This window comes from Lissotriton helveticus, chromosome 3_2 (genome assembly GCF_964261635.1).
Source record: "Lissotriton helveticus chromosome 3_2, aLisHel1.1, whole genome shotgun sequence".
In the NCBI taxonomy this organism is placed as follows: Eukaryota; Metazoa; Chordata; class Amphibia; order Caudata; family Salamandridae; genus Lissotriton; species Lissotriton helveticus.
This window is the reverse complement of record NC_136062.1, coordinates 196985673-197003804: the sequence shown is the minus strand read 5'-3', so window position 1 is coordinate 197003804 and position 18132 is coordinate 196985673. Positions and strand designations below refer to the sequence as shown.

At 47.3% G+C, this 18132-nt stretch overlaps 1 protein-coding gene across 7 annotated transcripts in view; it reads right to left on the bottom strand.

Annotated features, from left to right (window-relative positions):
• REC114 (REC114 meiotic recombination protein) overlaps nucleotides 1–18132 on the bottom strand; it is a 1622368-nt gene that overhangs the window by 827712 nt on the left and 776524 nt on the right. For all 7 annotated transcript variants that reach the window (XM_078685054.1, XM_078685052.1, XM_078685055.1 and 4 more), the window contains one exon: nucleotides 3021–3104. In XM_078685054.1, the coding sequence (XP_078541180.1) occupies nucleotides 3021–3104 (84 nt within the window). The remainder of the gene's footprint in view (nucleotides 1–3020; nucleotides 3105–18132) is intronic.

The following is an 18132-nucleotide window of genomic DNA, read 5'->3' as shown; positions in this document are numbered from 1 at the left end:
GAAGCAAACTCAATGCGTAATGGACCATTGCTGACAAATAATAGTTTGGACTTCCTTAAATCTTTGGTCTTGTCTGGATAAAACTTTAAAACTCATCTAATGCCAAGTGTGTAGAGGGACCTCTCTAACTGAAAAGATGGATTCTGAAGAAATCTTTGTGAAGAAATGGTTTGGTTAACATGAACGTCCAAACCCACTTTATGTAGGATTTTATGGTGAGTTCTCATTTCTACACTATTACTATGAAAAAGTTGTATGGTTCATGGGCACCTAGATCCTATATCTTGCTAACCCTGTATGCAGTTATTATCGCAACCAAGAAGGTGTTGTAAGGAAACCTTGTGAACAGAATCAAAAGGTGGGCTGATGAGACAATGTTTCACAAAACAGGTTCTCTGGAAAGCACGGACAACTGACCAATTGCGCCGCCTGTGGTGATAGTTTGACTTCCCAGTTGAATGAAAACTGGACCTAGTGATTTTACAGACATTGCTGCTGCAGTCTCATATTCAGGCAGGCATTCGATATTGAAGATGTAGGGAGTCACTCAATGTAGTAGAGGCAATATTTGTTTCGCCCTTTGGGTGGGCTGTTTTCTTCAGATCACAACAATTCTGAAGGAAGCCTTTTTCTGTTTGCAGTGTCAAAAACTGCTCCCATATAGTATACAGATTGTATTGGCTTAGAAATCTATTTTTAGTGATTGAGGTGTGTTGTGTCTATCAGCCTTAAGGTGGTCTTCCCTCAAACTTTTTGCCTCTATCACTCTATTTTGCTGGACTTATTTTTGTTGGCCTTAGGACTCTGTTTACCTTACCACTGCTTACCAGACTACAGTGCTTGTGCTTACTCCCCTAAAACATGGTTAAATTGGCCCATGCTCAATTGGCATATTTAATTTACCTATAAATCCCTTGTGGAGTGGTATACCATATATACATGACCAGGAAATTAAATGCTCCCAAGGGCCTGCAGCACATATTGTGCCACCCACTTAAGTAGAAACCTCCTTGTCAAGCCTCAAACTGCCCTTTTATTACATATATGTCACCCCTAAGGTAGGCCCTAGGTAGCTAATAGGGCAGGGTGCTATGTAAATAAACGTTTGGACATGTACTTTTAAGTTTTACATGTCTTGGTAGTGACAAAACTCCTACATTTGTTTTTCGCTACTGTGAGTCCTACTTCTTCCATAGGAGAACATGGATACTTCCTTATTACAGTTAATGCACTGTAATTTTCAATTGAGAGCAGGTGGCTATATCATTTCTGGTATCTTTGGAATTGTAATGAAAAACCTTATTAATGGTAAAATCGTTTTTTTATTGCAATTTTGAAAATGCCACTTTTAGAAAGATGCATCACAAAAAGATGATGGACGAAATGTTGAACATTGTCAAACATTCACCCTCAGTCAGAGATTTGGGTTTAACCCATCGTTATTTTGCTCAACACGACATTCCAGTTTGGACCCACACATACGCAAATCAGCCTTCACCCTGTTCCCAATGGGAACAGTCCAACCCGAACAGCCAGGCCAGGTCCTCCCTGGACCGGAAAACAAGCATCCTGGGACCAGTTTCGGGGCATCACCCCTCATCAGCCAGGCTAGTTTAAAACCGGTGGCGTAGCGAGCACGGGACCTGAGTTTGGGCATACCCTTACCACTCAGGGTGAAAATGCTACACAAAAAGATGATGGACGAAATGTTGAACATTGTCAAACATTCACCCCCAGTCAGAGATCTGGGTTTAATCCAAAGTTATTTTGCTCCCACTCCATTCCAGTTTGGACCCATCCATATGCGGATCAACCTTGACCCTGTTCCCCGTAGGAATTTTCCAGTTCAAACCGCCAGGCCAGGTCCTCCCTGGACCGAAAAACAAGCATCCTGGGACCGATTTCGGGGTATCACCCCATATCAGCCAGGCTAGCTTGAAACTGGTGGCGTAGCGAGCCCAGGAGCCACGTCTGGGCATACCCTTCCAACTTAGGATGAAAATGCAACACAAAAAGATCATGGACGGAATGCTGAACATTGTCAAACATTCACCCCCAGTGATAGATCTGGGTTTAATCCATTGTTATTTTGCTCACCACGCCATTCCAGTTTGGACCCAGCTATACGCAAATCAGCCTTGATCCTTTTCCCCATAGGAACAGTCGAGCCCGAACTGCCAGGCCAGGTCCTCCCTGGACTGGAAAACAAGCATCCTGGGACCGGTTGGGGCATCACCCCATATCAGAAAGGCTAGCTTGAAACCGGTGATCAATTTAGAGAGCTCAAAAATAATGCTCCTAATGTAGGGAACTGCATAATAAAAGTAGAGAACCCTCAGGCTTGTCATTACTCACACCCATAGTGGCAAGTTAGATGTTAGGTTTGTGATCAATCAACCCTTTCCCTCTAGGACCAAGGCATCTAGACTCACGTCAAGGGGTGGCAGCACACCCAATGACAGTTCATCGGAAGCAGAATAAGAGCTAATAGCATCATGTCACCATACCTTTGGCCCCTGGGAGTTACCACTTGAGGATGCAGATTCATTCTCAAGTCCATCTTTTAGCAGTCAGTGGGAGGACAGCATGGCATGATGAGGCAACCACACACTGTCTTCAGCACTGGCCACTTGATACAGGTGCTTCATTCACAACGTATGGTCACTGCCTCTTCAAAAAGTACTGTCTGAAAAGCAGTGATCCTAACACAAATCTGAAGGTGTAACAATCATGTATTTAAATATTTGCAAGTCATAATCAGAGGCTGATGAATGTAAAAAATGATTGGTCAGTGGGCCACCTGGGGAAGCATCTGCTTTGCCCAGCAGCCCGGCTGGCCACATGCATCCAATCCACCCTCATCCAGGACACAGCCAGAAGAAAGTGGATGTCAGCACTGGTATGTCAAGAAATGCATGACTGTTATAACACAACATCATATATGACAAAACAAAAAAAACAGAGCTGATGAGCATGAAAGTATCCGCTACATTAATTTCCACAGCAAAACTGAACCTTACCTTTACTTTGGCACTGAACAGTAGGCAGTCAGTTCGCTTTCCGATCTTCAACCATTTTTGGGAATCAATGAGTGAAAATCCTTCCTGAAAAGTAACAATATTTATTAAATAGGTGTAGTATTTCCACCTACTAACTTGCAAACATACTGAGCAATCTAATCTTGTCCTATTAAATATAGTTTAGGGCCAAGGTTGGTTTCCAAGTTTAACAGTTATTATGTGGAAAGTCTTCTATTTAAACATCTCCAGAGTCATCTCTTTTTAGATCGAGCATTTAAGACCTCTTGTATATACTTTACTATATATACTTTAGTATATACGCATATGTGTATGCACTTTGTGGGCTCTGGAGATCAGCCCTAGGACTTGCCTGCTTCTGCTTAGGGACTTTTTTCTGTTTAACTGCCTCTATTTAACTGTCTTGATAGAAAACGATCGGCTGAGGTCGGTAAAATACCAGAATTGCTTTCTGCTGAGGGACTTTCTTTTGTTTCTTTTTCTGGATCCTGCCTCTATTTAACTTTCTTGATTGAAAACGACCAGCAGAGCTCAGTAAAATACCAGCATACCAGAATCACTTTAGCATTCTCTGGATTCTGCATAGTTAAATACATATAAGGTTCCAAAGGTGAGACCGATTGCATTGCAAATGCTTGTTACTTTAACGGAAATGCTTACAAATATGTATGTATATATATATATATATATATATATATATATATATATATATATATATATATATATATATATATATATATATATATGATAAAAACAGGATCTTACCAAATCCATTCTTTTTTCCCCCCAACTATATTCAGATTTTATTTGGGATAAGAATACACTCATTGACATCACAATCCTTTAGGGCACACAGTGTATAACTATAATCAAGTGAAGCAGTAAGAAATAGTTCATAATAGACAGACATGGCATTAGTTGGTGTGGATTGAGTCCAATTGGTTTTGCCACCAACCGAATATATTATGGTCTTTCGTCCACTTTGTTAGTGCTTAGGTTGCATGTGCTGTGTAAGATGACTGTCTTTCAGCTTCGTTGGAGGACATCTCGTATACGCCAGCAACATGAAAAGTCCTGGACATTGTCATATGTATTCCTCCAGTTCTTTGTACTGTTTTTAAGTAGGTGAAACATTTAGAAACCCTCTATAAGTCTCTCCCTGGCATGTATCAACCATATCTTCCCCCACCACATAGTAAGTGTGGGAGCCAGTTGTTGTTTGCTCAAACATGCAGCCAAGAGAAGGTGAGAAAACAGTTTCCCCATTGGTGTTGAGTGTTTGTTCTACAGAATTTCGCAGGGGGATGAAAAGTGGGTCGGGGGGCAAAGCTACATTGGTAATAGTCCATATCGCAATGAGAACTTCTACACAGAAGGGTTAAAGACTGTTCCTGCTTTTCAGAAACGAATGAGGGAAAGTGTGCCAAAGGACAGTCTCTACCTTTTATGAATTCCCATTTTTATATTATTTCGCTCCCAGTCGCATTACCAATGGACAAGAACTTTGCCTGGTTTGCATCTATAAACACGCATATAATATGGGCTTTTCATTTTATGCAATATTTTATGCAAGTGGTAACCTTAAATAGAAGACTCAGACTATACATACTGCAGACAAAAGCAGGCAGAGCAGTTACATCATGTCCTGCGCCACAGTCACTGATTGCCATACAAGAAATCGCTTCACAGACTATAAACTCTATTATGGGCAAATTGCCCGTAAAACGTGCCCTATTTGCTTTCTGGATTGCTTGCAAGACCAACCCGTTGAATGTGTTCTACCCTTATCCAACACCTCAGGACAAGCATAGAATTCTATGTGTGTTTGACCCTTGGGATGGTGCCACCCGAAGAGTAGTGCAACGCCTGGGGAACTATGTTTGCATGTATTTATACTACTATGCATGGCAGACTCTTATTGGCGGTGCTTCAAGAAGTTGATTGGTATCAGTAGTCTGACAGCCGTTTCTTTCAGGACTCAAACAGTAAAAAGGGCAGAAAGGAGTGGACAGAGCGGTACTGCAGAAAAGATTAGTTACAAAATTAACTTAAAAAGATCTGTAATCTCTTACTTGAACATGATATTCCTAAAATATGAATTATCGAGTGAGGGTTGAGGTCTGATACAAGAAATCCTGTAGAAGTTTGCCACCTTACAGCCTCTAAATATGTTAAGAAAGTTATAAGCACTAACGTGATTTCTTAACTTTGGAAGGACTTACTTGCCACATTAAGCTTATCAAGTAAAGCCTATGTACACCCTATTTATTTTCAAGTTTTCTGAAAAGCAATGTACAGTTATGTTATGTTTGCATTCCATAGGTGAATCACGCTTCGCTTCTATAGAAAGAATTCATACTGCGGTGCAGGTAGCCATTTTGAAAGAGCGCCTGTTGGTGCAAGGGAAACCAATAACTAAAGTTTCTCCTATTTCTACACTAGAAGCTGAAACAAAAGTAAATATACCTATACCATCCTTGGGTGCAGTGGGCAGCATCTTCAAGTACAGTTGATGTAAATTTTGAGTATGATCTGACTCTCAAGATGCAAGTATTTCACCACTACACACAAATATAACACAAATTCCTAATATTTTACACATTGTCGACTACAAAATTGTGTTCTATACACGCAAGAATGCACAGCCTGGGGTTGGTACTAAATGAAAGTACTCTGTGCCTTGCGCTGCAGTGCATGGAAGTTATGAAAATTGCAAATTTAAACCATTAAATACATACACTAAAACTTTAGATGATTGCACCATATAAGTCACAGAAATACATGCCTTGTTGATTGACTACTGAAGGCAGATCCATCAGTTCCCACATTAGTGTTTGATTAATCCTTCTGAATTTAAGGGTACAATCTCGACTTCGCTCACTGGCCACTGAATGGATTCAGAGATTCAAAATCATAATTGATAAGAAAAATAAACAGCTAGGTGAAAAGGTGGTTGTCTTACTAGACAAACTTCCTTTAATCCACGATGAACAAACCATGGCCAATAACAGTGAGAGAACCATGCAGCCAATTTAGCTGCAAAGGAAGCGACTCATATTTTTAAAGTATCAGTGGTAACCATATCTCAAAACAAGATTGACATTAAAATGTTGAGGCCGATTCAAGCAACCGTTAAATGTAAAAAGCCTTCTTCTGGCTTTCCCTGTAATTACTCCTACAAGATAACACTTTCTCTGTCAAGACCCGTATCTCAGAGCTCCTCAGGAATGGAAAGATGCTCAAAGATTCCACATCCTGACCTCCCCAACTCTGTTGGTAATAATTACACGGAATAGTGAAGTGGCCAAGCAAGGGATAGGGGATAGGAAGGGTACAGCAGGCAATAAAACCTGTGAAGAAACAAAGAGACAATAAGATTACAGAATAACTACAAGTCTACTCTCAGTATATGTCTCACTAAGAATCCTTAAATACCTTAGACATATAGCAGGTGTCCTAACAAAGGTAAACCCTGAGTTAAACCATTTGTGTATCGCTCCCTGCATATACCTAACAAGACAAGAACAAAAAAGGTTATCAGCCTTCCTGTGTTCAGAAAACATACCAAAGTTCTCTTCCCACATAAACACCTCATACATACCCCTATGAGCTGTAAATGAAAAGGACTTTATCTACAACGAGGCTAAAGACAAGGGACGACTACCGCGCTCTATGCGCGAAGCCCTAATGATCCCCCTATTGAAACCGCGAAGGGAGAGCACCAACACTGCGTCCTATCGTCCGCTGTCAATGCTGACAACCGACTATAAGATTCTGATTACAGTGCTAGCGTCCAGGCTGCTGCAACACATGCAAGAACTGGTCCACAAGGACCAATCCGGGTTTATACCCACGCGTAACACCACTCACAATATCCGAAGGTTAACCCGGTTAGTGAGTCGCCCGCCGCTGGAGGCTAGAGCGCCCCTAGTGCTGGCAGTTGATATAGAAAAGGCTTTCGATAGCTTGGAGTGGGAATACTTGTATAAGGTGCTGCGGCGCTTCGGTCTCGGAGAGGGCTACATAAAGTGGACGAGGATATTGTACACGGCGGCGAGGGCAAGAGTGAGGGTTGGCACCCTAATATCAAACCAATTTGAAGTGAACCGCGGAACCAGGCAGGGATGCGCGCTGTCACCACTGCTGTTTGCCCTGGCGGTGGAGCCTCTTGCGGCGATGGCTAGGAAGGGCGGCCACTACTGGGGCCTAGTGCACGGAGGACATCGCCACTTTATCTCGCTGTACGCGGACGACCTCCTCCTCTTTCTAGAGGATGCCGAAGAAGCTGTGGAGGGAGCGGAAAGGCTCCACGCGCGCTTCGGCGAGCTATCCGGCCTGAGAGTCAACTGGGCCAAGACCTGCCTGTTCCCCCTACGGAAAGGCGAGATACAACCCTTCATCCGGCCGCTGCTTCGATGGGAGCCTGACTGCTTGGAATATCTGGGGGTGCACATATTCCACGATGCAGCGGACATGCTGGAGGGAAACGTAGGCCGCTGTCTCCGCACCTTAAAAAGCAGCATGTCCTTCTGGGCTACTCTCCCGCTATCTGTGACGGGCCGCATATCTCTGCTCAAGATGATAGCCTTACCCGGTTGCTGTACTATTTCCGGACACTGCCTATTTGGGTGCCGGCTACGATATTTCGACAGCTGAGATCGATGATCATATCCTTTCTGTGGGGCAGGGGCAGACGTAGAATAGCACTGTCCACGCTGACCCGCCCGAAAGACAAGGGAGGCCTGGCGGTCCCTGACTTTGAAATCTACTATTTAGCGGCCCAGCTCCAGACCTTTACGCAAGACATTGCGAGGGTAGACCGTGGCCCGGAGCAGGAAAGGGACAGCGGCATCCCCGACACGTGCTAGCCTACATTACCCTGCGGCAGAGGTTAGCACTCAGAGACCTTTCCCTGGAAGAAAGAACCTTCCGCCTTTGCTGGAACCGATCGCTAAGACGTGCGGGAATTAAACACCCATACGCGCCCGAGATCCCACTGGGCATGGTGACGGCACTTCCACATGGGGGAGACTGGTCGCGCTTGCAGGGCTGGGAGGAGGCAGGGCTACAGGTACTGGGGGACTTATACGACGATGGGGCACTGGCCCCGTACCAGACGCTGCAGGAGCGCTACGACCTTCCACGAGGCGACTACCTACTGCATGCGGCGGTGGTGCGAGCCATTCAGGTTCATTGGGGGGAGGGGCTAGGGGAACCACCAACGGCGTTGGCCTGCCAGTACACTATGATGTCGGCAGGTACCTACAAGGCGGTCACATGCCTCTACTCCAGAATGCTGACCGAAACCTTGCAGCCTCTGACCGGGCTGAAGACCAAATGGGAACTAGACCTGCAGACAGAAATCCCAGACAACACGTGGGCGCAGTTGGTGGGACGTGCTAGAAAGAGCACGAGGAACGCACGCTTCCAGCTAATCCACTTTTATATTCTCCACAGGGCCTACCTTACCCCAAGCAAAATACAGAAATACTTCGGGGCAGAGGAGGCGGCTTGCCCGCGCTGTAACAGACTAGGGGCGGATCTGACTCACATGCTCAGAGACTGCCCTCACTTACAGGATTACTGGAGGGAGATTGGCAACACACTGAACGAAACGGCAGGTAGGGACCTCCAATACACCAAAGCTGTCAGCATTCTGCACTGGTTTCCGCACACGCCCAAAAATAAGATGTCGAGCAGATTCATTGACATGGGCCTCCTCTTGGCCAAACGGGAAGTGACCAAGGGATGGAAGTCGAAAACGGGTCCAACACATCGGAGATGGCTAAATGAGTTTCTGAAATGGGCAGCAAGCGAGAGCACGATCAGGTAGTAATTAGCACGTAGAAGGGCGGACGAAAGGGCTCTGGAGGCGGCGATGGAATGGGAACTCTTGGTGCAAGCACTGCGAGATAGCATGATTGAAGAGGAGGAAGACGAGGGGGAAGTACCAACCGACACCACTAACATTACGGTAGTATGGACGAGGCGGATATTTTCTGGACACCGGGGGTGGGGGGATAAAAAAATCAAAAAACAGACGATGGACCTCCCCATATAACCTGCACAGCGACTGACGAATGTAAGGATTTACTAGTCTGTGGTTATCGCCGCCCGACCTCCGGGATGTGGGCTGGATGGCTGTGTATAATATGTGGATACATGGACAAGGGACCGAGGGTTCCGCGCTAATGATAATTCTCCTGATTGAAATGCTAAGCATTTGGTTCTGCAATAAAAACGGTTTAACAAAAAAAAAAAGAAAAGGACTTTATGAAACAAATAATGGAGATGAGCCTGTGACGCCATGTTTGTCCCCATCATTGAACTGTGAGAGGACCCTGCCTCCCCAGTCAAGGTCCCCGATAACCCCACTCCACTCACTGTTCTGAGGAAGACCCTAACTGTAAGGTTCGCGAGGAGGCCTACGTCTTCAAGAGGGTCGAAACGTCGACAACCATCAAATGCCAGTCTATTCTACAGTACTTGAATTACTCAGAAACTATATGTTATATGGAATATGAGTACAGACATTGTGTACTTCAATTTTATGTTGTATTGATTCATGTTTCTTTCTGCCACATTAATAATATGTGCTTGCAGTATTTGTGATTTGCACTTTCTCCATCCCACTACCTCACCAGAATTACAGCCTTTCCCACCCCCACCCCGTTCCCTGGGCACTGCTATGTTGCTAATTATATGTCAAATGTACAATTTGATTTTCTTCTGAAGAAGAAACTCTGATCAGTATTGGTGTGATTCAATAACACTGAAACTCAAAGTCTGTTATGATTTGTATATTTTGAATCTTTGTTTTACAGTTTGTCTTGATCTTTAACACTTGTGATGTTATAAATACTGGGACCACCCTATTATATATTGTCAAGTACCCAGGTCCCAGTGATTCCGGGTTTACCCTTTTGTGTAATCCACCCCCCCCCAATATCAGCACTAAGCCTAGTTACCTACCAGGCCTGAAAGTGGCAGTCCTTAATACTTGATCCTTACAGAAGCACCACCTGGAAGTCTTCTCACTCCTCCAGGATGGAGATATAGACATCCTAGCTCTCACTGAAACCTGGTTAGGTGATACCTCAGTCCCAGATATCATCGCTGCCCTGCCAGGGAACTTCGATGCTTTCTGGCACAATAGAAAAGGAACTACCCGGGGAGGGGGAGTAGCCATTCTCTTAAATAAATGGATAAAGGCCACTAAAATAGTGGCAGAGAGCATTGACCAGGCAGACATATTATGGGTTAAAATCCCATTTAAATGATCCTGCCTATTATTGCTGGTCGCATACCGCCCCCCACGGCTAACTCCTAGGTTTAACAAACTATTTATGGAAATTGTCACTGATCTCTTCTCTCGGAAAAAACGTCTTCTTGTAACAGGTGATTTTAATTATCACTGGGAAAGTGTCCCGAAAGAGCTGCCCGCCAGCCAGTTTGAGGCAGGAATGTGCATAATGGGGCTCCACCAACTAGTAGATACCCTCACCCACTTGAAAAGGCACACCCTGGACCTCATCTGGACCTCACGTCCATGGGCCAGCTTAATAGATATCAGCCCCTGCGCTTGGTTGGACACAGCGCTTCTCAGCTGCTGGGCCCCAATGGACAGCCAACTATTACACCCCCAGAGTGGAGTATGGTGCGTAACTTGATGCAGACAACCTAGTAGAAACTCTACTTAGGTCCCCCCAGACGCCCATGTTCAAACTAGGAAATTTAGACCAGGAGAGCGAAGCCCTGACTAATACCTTACGTCAAGTCATAGATAAAGTGACCCCGGAGAGAAGAGTTAGAGTGAGGAATAAAGGGAAGGGGCCCCCTGGTTTAATGAGACCCTAAAGCAAAGTCTCCGGAGTGCCGAGAGGCAATTGCGAAAAGCTTACGAGTCAGAGGAGCTGGCAACATATAAATCCCGGCTTACCCTATATAAAAAATCCATTATTAGCAGGAAGGCTGAATACTATGAGGCGAGAATCTCCATCGCTCCTAACAAGCAGAAAGAGACCTTCAAAATATTGAAGGAACTCAGCCAAAAATCCGAAGTGAAAGTTGTAGATGCTTCCCAATACTGTAATATCTTCCAGTCCTACTTCCTGCAAAATATCATCTTTGAGATCGATAACACCCCCATTAACCAGAACTGCATAGTTCAACACCAGGTCCCCCGCCCCCTGGCAACCAACTCACTGCCTTCCCTCTACTGGATCCCACATCACTGATACAACTAATGAACTGTATCAAATCAGGCTCCCCTGCTGACCCCTGCCCCGAGGATTTTCCGAATGGCCGTTCCTGGATTGGAAAAACAGTTTCTCTCACTATTAAACAACTCCCCGGAGACCGGCCACCTAGCCACTAACCTAAAGGAAGCTAGAGTAATCCTTCTCCTAAAGAAACCTGATGCGGCCATTCTTAAGAACTATAGGCCTATTTTCCAGATCCCCTTCTTGGCGAAAGTGGTAGAACAACATGTTCTTAAAACTCTCTCACTTATCCTGGAGGAAAACCAACTACTTCAAATGCAACAAGCGGGTTTTAGGGCACACCACTGCACAGAACTGGTGATGCTTTCTGTCCTGGACGACCTCAGACCCATGGCTGATAATAAACAACAGAGCGCCCTGATTCTATTAGATCTATCAGCGGCGTCCGATACGGTCAACCACACCCGACTACTGGATCGATTAACGGCCCTAGGTATTCAGGGGCCGGCACACCGGGGGGAACATCCTTTACAACGCAACTATTACCACGCAGTGCCTTTACGACGCAACTATTACAACGCATGTCATTACAACGCATTGCGCTGGGGGGCGCTCTAGGATAGGGAATAGATTTAATTTACTATCCAACACCTTCCCTACTATCCACGGGGACTGGAGTTGGAATAGTAAATTAAACTATTCACTATCCAGCACCCCTTAGCGCTATGCGTTGTAACAGCATGCGTTGTAAAAACTGCGATGTAAAGGCATGTGTGGTAAAAGCATGCGTTGTAATGTCATACATCGGCACACCGGTGGCTTGAATCCTTCCTAATAGGGCGGTCCCAGAGAATTCAGTTAGGGGAATGGGTATCGAACAGTGGCGCCCTCATCTACGGTGTCCCTCAGGCTCTGCACTATCCCCGCTCCTCTTTAACATCTACCTACAGCCTCTAGTGACAGCCCTAGCCCATATGGACTGCTCTGTCTTCAATTATGCAATTATGTAGAGGACACCAAGCTCATTTTCCGGATTGACAACTCCACCCATGCCGAGGAAGCGGCACAAAATATCCTTAGATTTACTGTAAACGGGATGACCGCAAACTCTTTAAAAATAATTCCTGAGAAAACAGAAGTCCTTGTCATCCCTACTAAAGGCAACCAGTGGAACGATAAGTTTTGGCCACAGGAACTGGGTGCCATCTCCACCCCAGCAACTGCCATGAGAAAAGCCTAGGCATTAAAATGGACTCAGAGCTCTCCATGGCTAACCAAGTTACTACTATGGTAGGCACCTGCATAGGGTTTCTGAGACAGTTACGGAAACTTGTCCCCCTGCTTTCAACTGCCTACCTACAAATGATCGTGTCGGCCACAATTGTCTCTTGACTACGGAAATACGTTATATATAGGCCTCCCTCAAAAGCTTATTAATAAACTACAAGTGGTACTTAACGTTACAGCTAGGCTGACCTTTAGGTTACCTAGACGGGCCCATGCCTCCCCTCTGCTGTGCAAACTACACTGGCTCCCCATCAAGCAGAGAGTAAAATTTAAAGGCCCCTGCATTGCCTATAAAGCGATCTATGGCAAAGCCCCGTCCTATATTAAGGAACGTTTGAAGAACTATGTTCCGGGACGCACATTGCGGTCCTCTGAGGCCTGCCACCTGGTCACCCCTAGATGCAATACTGTATCTAAAGGGGGTAGAGCTTTCTCTGTACTGCTCCCACAACTCTGGAACCAGCTGCCCGACCACCTGCGTAAAGAACCGGCTCTCCTCCCATTCAGGAAACAACTTATGGAGGTACTGGACACTGTCTAAACTCACCACACTGTGGGGCCTTACATCTGCCCACGACCTCTGGCTATTCCCCCCTAAAGCGCTTAGAGACCTGCCGGTGATTAGCGCTACACAAAAATCAATTACAATTACAATTTCTAACATAAATAAACCTTCTCTGGTACTCAAAAAGGTTTCACTCTTACTCTACGGTAAAAAGACGTTGAGTGAAAGCAAAAATCTTCAAAAGTATCAGATATTCTTTTCGTGAAAGTCAAAAAAAGGAAGAGCTATGAATCCAGGGTCCTGACTGAAGGAGCCGGAAAGAACAACTGACCTAACTGGCACCACTGAGGCATGATGGGAAGCTTGGGGTCATGGCTGCATTAAAGGCATGGTGCCAGTTGTATGTGAAAATTCTTTCATTTTCTATGCTATTCGTTTACAATGCAGTTTTTGAGTTTTTTTCATGAAGTTTTCTCATTAAAGCACAAGTTACTTACCTTCGGTAACAATATATCTGTAAGAAATATTAGTAGTGATAGATTCCTTACCTTAGAATTACCCCCAGGCGTCAGACTGGATCCCGAAAGTTTTTCGTCAGCAGTATCCCTGCGCGTTGGTAGGGGTCGTCGTGCCGCTCCGAGTGCATCGTTGCCACTGGGATGACGTCGCTGGAGCTACTTAGACGCACCCACGCGCGCTGACGTCAGTTCTGTACACGACGCTGGGAACGCAGAGCCATGCAAGAAACTGACCACTGGTGCCATGAAAGGGATAACCTTAACCCTTGAAATCAGTTTGCAGGAACAAGGAGGATGGGTGGGGCGGTAAGGAATCTTTCACAACTAATGTTTCTTACAGATATATCGTTACCGAAGGTAAGTAACTTGTGCATCTGAAAGAAACACGTAGTGATAGATTCCTTACCTTAGATTAGATACCCCAGGAATACCAACCCCGGTGGTGGGTCTGCGATCAAGATCACAAAAGAAAGTCCTGGAGAACAGAACGCCAAAGAAGCCGTCTCTCCGGACTTGGCTGTCCAGGCAGCAGTGATTGGTAAACGTGTGCAACGAGGCCCACGTAGCTGCTTGACAGATGTCGTGCAAAGGAACTCACCGTTGAAGAGCAGTAGTGGCTGCCGTCGCCCTGGTAGAGTGGGCACGCAACCCCACCGGAGTCTCCATTTTAGCAAAGGAGTAACTAGCCTTTCTGCATAGAACGACCCATCGAGAGATGGTCCGCTTGTGCACAGCCCGACCATTCTTTGCGCCCACGTAGCCAACAAAGAGCTGGTCATCCACCAGGGACTGTTGTGTGCGGTCCAGATAGAAAGAGAGCACATGTTTTGTGTCCAGACCATGGAGACTCTCTTCCTCTTTTGAGGGATGCGGAGGTGGAAAGAAGGTGGGCAAAGTAATAGTCTGCCTGATGTGAAAGGCAGTAACAACCTTTGGCAGAAAAGAAGGACGAGTCATTAGAACAACTTTGTCCGGATGGACAGAGAGAAAAGGAGGTTTAGACGAAAGAGCCTGGAGCTCACTCACTCTTCTGGCAGAGGTGATGGCAACCAGGAAAGCAGTCTTTAGAGTGAGGAGACAAAGAGGGCAATTGTGAAGTGGCTCAGAGGGAGCACAAAGCAGATAACTAAGAACTCGATTCAAGTCCCACTGAGGCATTATGAAAGGTACAGGAGGAAACATGTGTGTGATGCCTTTCAAGAATCTATTTACAACAGGGGACTTGAAAAGGGCTGATCTGGAAGCCTTAAAAAGGCAGAAATGGCAGAGAGATAGCCCTTGATAGTGCCCAGAGCAGAGCCCTGCTGGGCCAAAGAGAGAAGAAAAAGATGAACCCCTGAAAGAGGGGCAGAACGGGGATCCACAGCCTTTGCTGTGCATCATGCCACAAACGTATTCCACCTGCAGGAGTATACTGCTTTAGTGGAGGGACGTCTGGCTGCCAAGATAAAATTACAGACTTTGGGAGGCAGGTCGAAAGACGTCAACTGCCGCCGCTCAATCTCCATGCAAGGAGGTGGAGACTGGACAGGTTCGGGTGGAAGACTATCCCCTGCTGCTGCGACAGAAGATCCTCCCGAAGAGGCAGACGAATCGGGGGATCGATGCTCATACTTAGTAGCTCGGGATACCATACTCTTCAAGCCCAGTCCGGAGCCACAAGGATGACTTGGGTCCGGTCGTGCCTGATCTTCGTCAGCACTCCTGGCAGAAGTGGTATAGGAGGAAAGGCATCCAATAGACCGCAAAACCACTCTTGACGAAAAGCATCGCCAAGCGAGTGCCGCCTTGGAAATTCCAACGTGCAGAACGGATGACATTGCGCGTTCTCTTCAGTGGCGAATAGATCTAACCAAAGCTCTCCCCATTGCTGAAAGAGACCTTGCGCCACGTCCGAGTTCAGACGCCATTCGTGATCCATCATTTACTGGCGGCTGAGATTGTCCGCCCTGGCGTTCATAGAACCTGCCAGGTGTTGAACCACCTGGGACATGCCCTGATGTTCCAGCCAAACCAAGAGGCGCAGAGCGTCGTGGCAAAGGGTCGATGACCCTACCCCACCCTGTTTGTTGCAGTACCACATGGCAGTGGTGTTGTCGGTGAACACCTGCACTACTCTCCCTATGACAGAGGGAAGGAATGCCTTCAGTGCAAGTCGGATAGCCCGAAGCTCCAGAAGGTTGATGTGCAGCTTGGACTCCTCCAGAGACCAGAGGCCTCTGATCTCCGCCTCCCCCATGTGGAAGCCCCATCGCAGAAGGGACGCGTCCGTCACAGCTGTATGTTCCGGTTGAGAAAGGAAGCGGGATCTGCCATTGACCCATTCGCAATTCGTGAGCCACCACTACAATTGCCGTGCAGTGCCCTCCGAGATCTGGACGTGATCGGACAGGTTGCCCTGATGCTGTGCCCACTGGAACTTCAGGTCCCACTGCAGAGCCCGCATATGCCATCTGGCATGATCCACCAGCAAGATGCAGGAGGCCATCAGACCCAGTAGTTGAAGGGTCATCCTGACCGAAACCCGGGACAGAGGCTGAAAGATCGCAATCATAGCCTGGAGAAGCGTGGCTCAGTGGTTAGAGGCGGCAGACCCGGAAGCTGAGCTCGACCGTGGACCAGGGTTCAATTCCCCGCCTCGGCGGGTCTCGGGCTCAAAAATTCCACGGACTCGACAATTCTCGCTCTGGGGCCTACTCAACTCACGGGGTCACACTCTGCGATTCTGGGCAATAGCTTGCTTAATCTCCACTACGGCCCCTCGCAGCGGGATGCCTGGCTTTCACCTTGTGGACACCCTGCCGGGGTTTCTCACAGGGGAACACCAGGACGGGTTCCCTAAGCAAGCGCCGGGACGCTCACGGGCAGCCGTGCGCTTTACAAATCCAGCACATTTACATTTACATTTACAATGTCCCGGACTCGCTGCTCAGGAGGATAAACCCGAAACTGCGCCGAGTCCAGAACCGCTCTGATGAAAAGGAGCTTCTATGAGGGAATCAGGTGCGACTTCGGCATGTTGATGGAGAACCCCAGCAAATACAGGAGGTCGGCCGTAGTCTGGAGGTGGGAGACAACTGCCTGGGGCGAGCCCGCCGTCAATAGCCAGTCGTCGGGATAGGGGAAGACTGAAACCCCTGATCTGCGCAGATGAGCTGCAATCACCGCCAACACTTTTGTGAACACACGAGGGGCGCTGGTAAGGCCAAAGGGGAGCACTGTGAACTTAAAATGCTCGTGGCCACCGTGTATCGCAGGTAGCGCCTGTGGGCAGGCAGAACGGGAATATGAAAATAGGCGTCCTGCAAGTCCAACGCCACCATCCAGTCCTGCGGGTCCAGGGCACACAAGACCTGAGCAAGTGTGAGCAACTTGAATGTCTCCTTTTGGAGGAAGTGATTGACGTTCCAAAGACCTAAGATAGGACGCAGGCCCTTGTCCTTATTTGGAACCATAAAGTAGTGGGAATAACAACCATGACCTACTTACTACTGGTGTCGGAACATGCTCGATGGCCCCCTTGGCCAAGAGGGCCGCAACTTCCTGCTGGAGAAGCGCCAAGTGATCTACGGACATGCAGTGGTACTGAGGTGGCCTGGCTGGAGGTGTTGTCTCGAAGGGGAGGGAGTAGCCCCTTTGGACAATTTGCAGCACCCACTTGTCCGAAGTGATGTTGCGCCAGTGGTGGAGATGATGGTGTATTCGTCCACCCACTAGTGTCTGATGGACGAGAAAGGACGGACTAGGAAGGCTTTGAAGTGGATGCTGCTGGGGTGGAGGTGGAGGTGGACTGACCTGCCCGCTGGCCCCCTCAACCGCCTCAACAGTTCCCGTGACCATGCTGAGGTTGTTGCTGCTGTCGTCTGTGGCTCTGCGAACGCTGTGGGACACCCCTTCTGTGGCCACGAAAGGAACGATAAGCAACGAGTCCTTAAAGCGCTCCAACACACTATCTGCCTTATGGCCAAAAAGGCGACTGCCATCAAAGGGCATGTCCATCAGTGTTCTGGACATTCCCTGCGAAGCCAGTTGTCCTCAACCAGGCATGGCGCCGAAGCGCCACCGTTGTAGAAATCGACCTGCCCAGTGAGTCGACGGTGTCTAGCCCACAACGTATGGTGAACTTTGCTGCGTCTTTACCGGCAGCAATCGCCTGGGAAAGACCTACCTGGGACTTCTCCGGGCAGTTAGGCAGCACCTGCGTAACCGTGTCCCACAGAGAGTGGGTATGACGGCCCAAGAGGCATGCGGTGTTCACCGACCGCAGCCCTAAGCTGGCAGATGAAAACAGTTTCTTACCAAACTGATCCAGCTTCTTGGATTCCCTATCCGGAGGTGCAGTAGGAAACGCGCTCTGGGATGCAGAGGTTTGGACAACCAAGCTCTCAGGGGTGGGGTGTTAGGTAAGGAAGAGAGGGTCACCCGGTGCCGGGCAATGGCATCGGGCCACGTTCCTATCCACAGGAGCCCTTGTGTTGGGCCTGGACCAGGTGCCCAAAAGAACACCAGATAGTGCTTCATTAAAAGGCAGCAAGGGCTCCGAAGAGGTAGCCGCCGGTTGG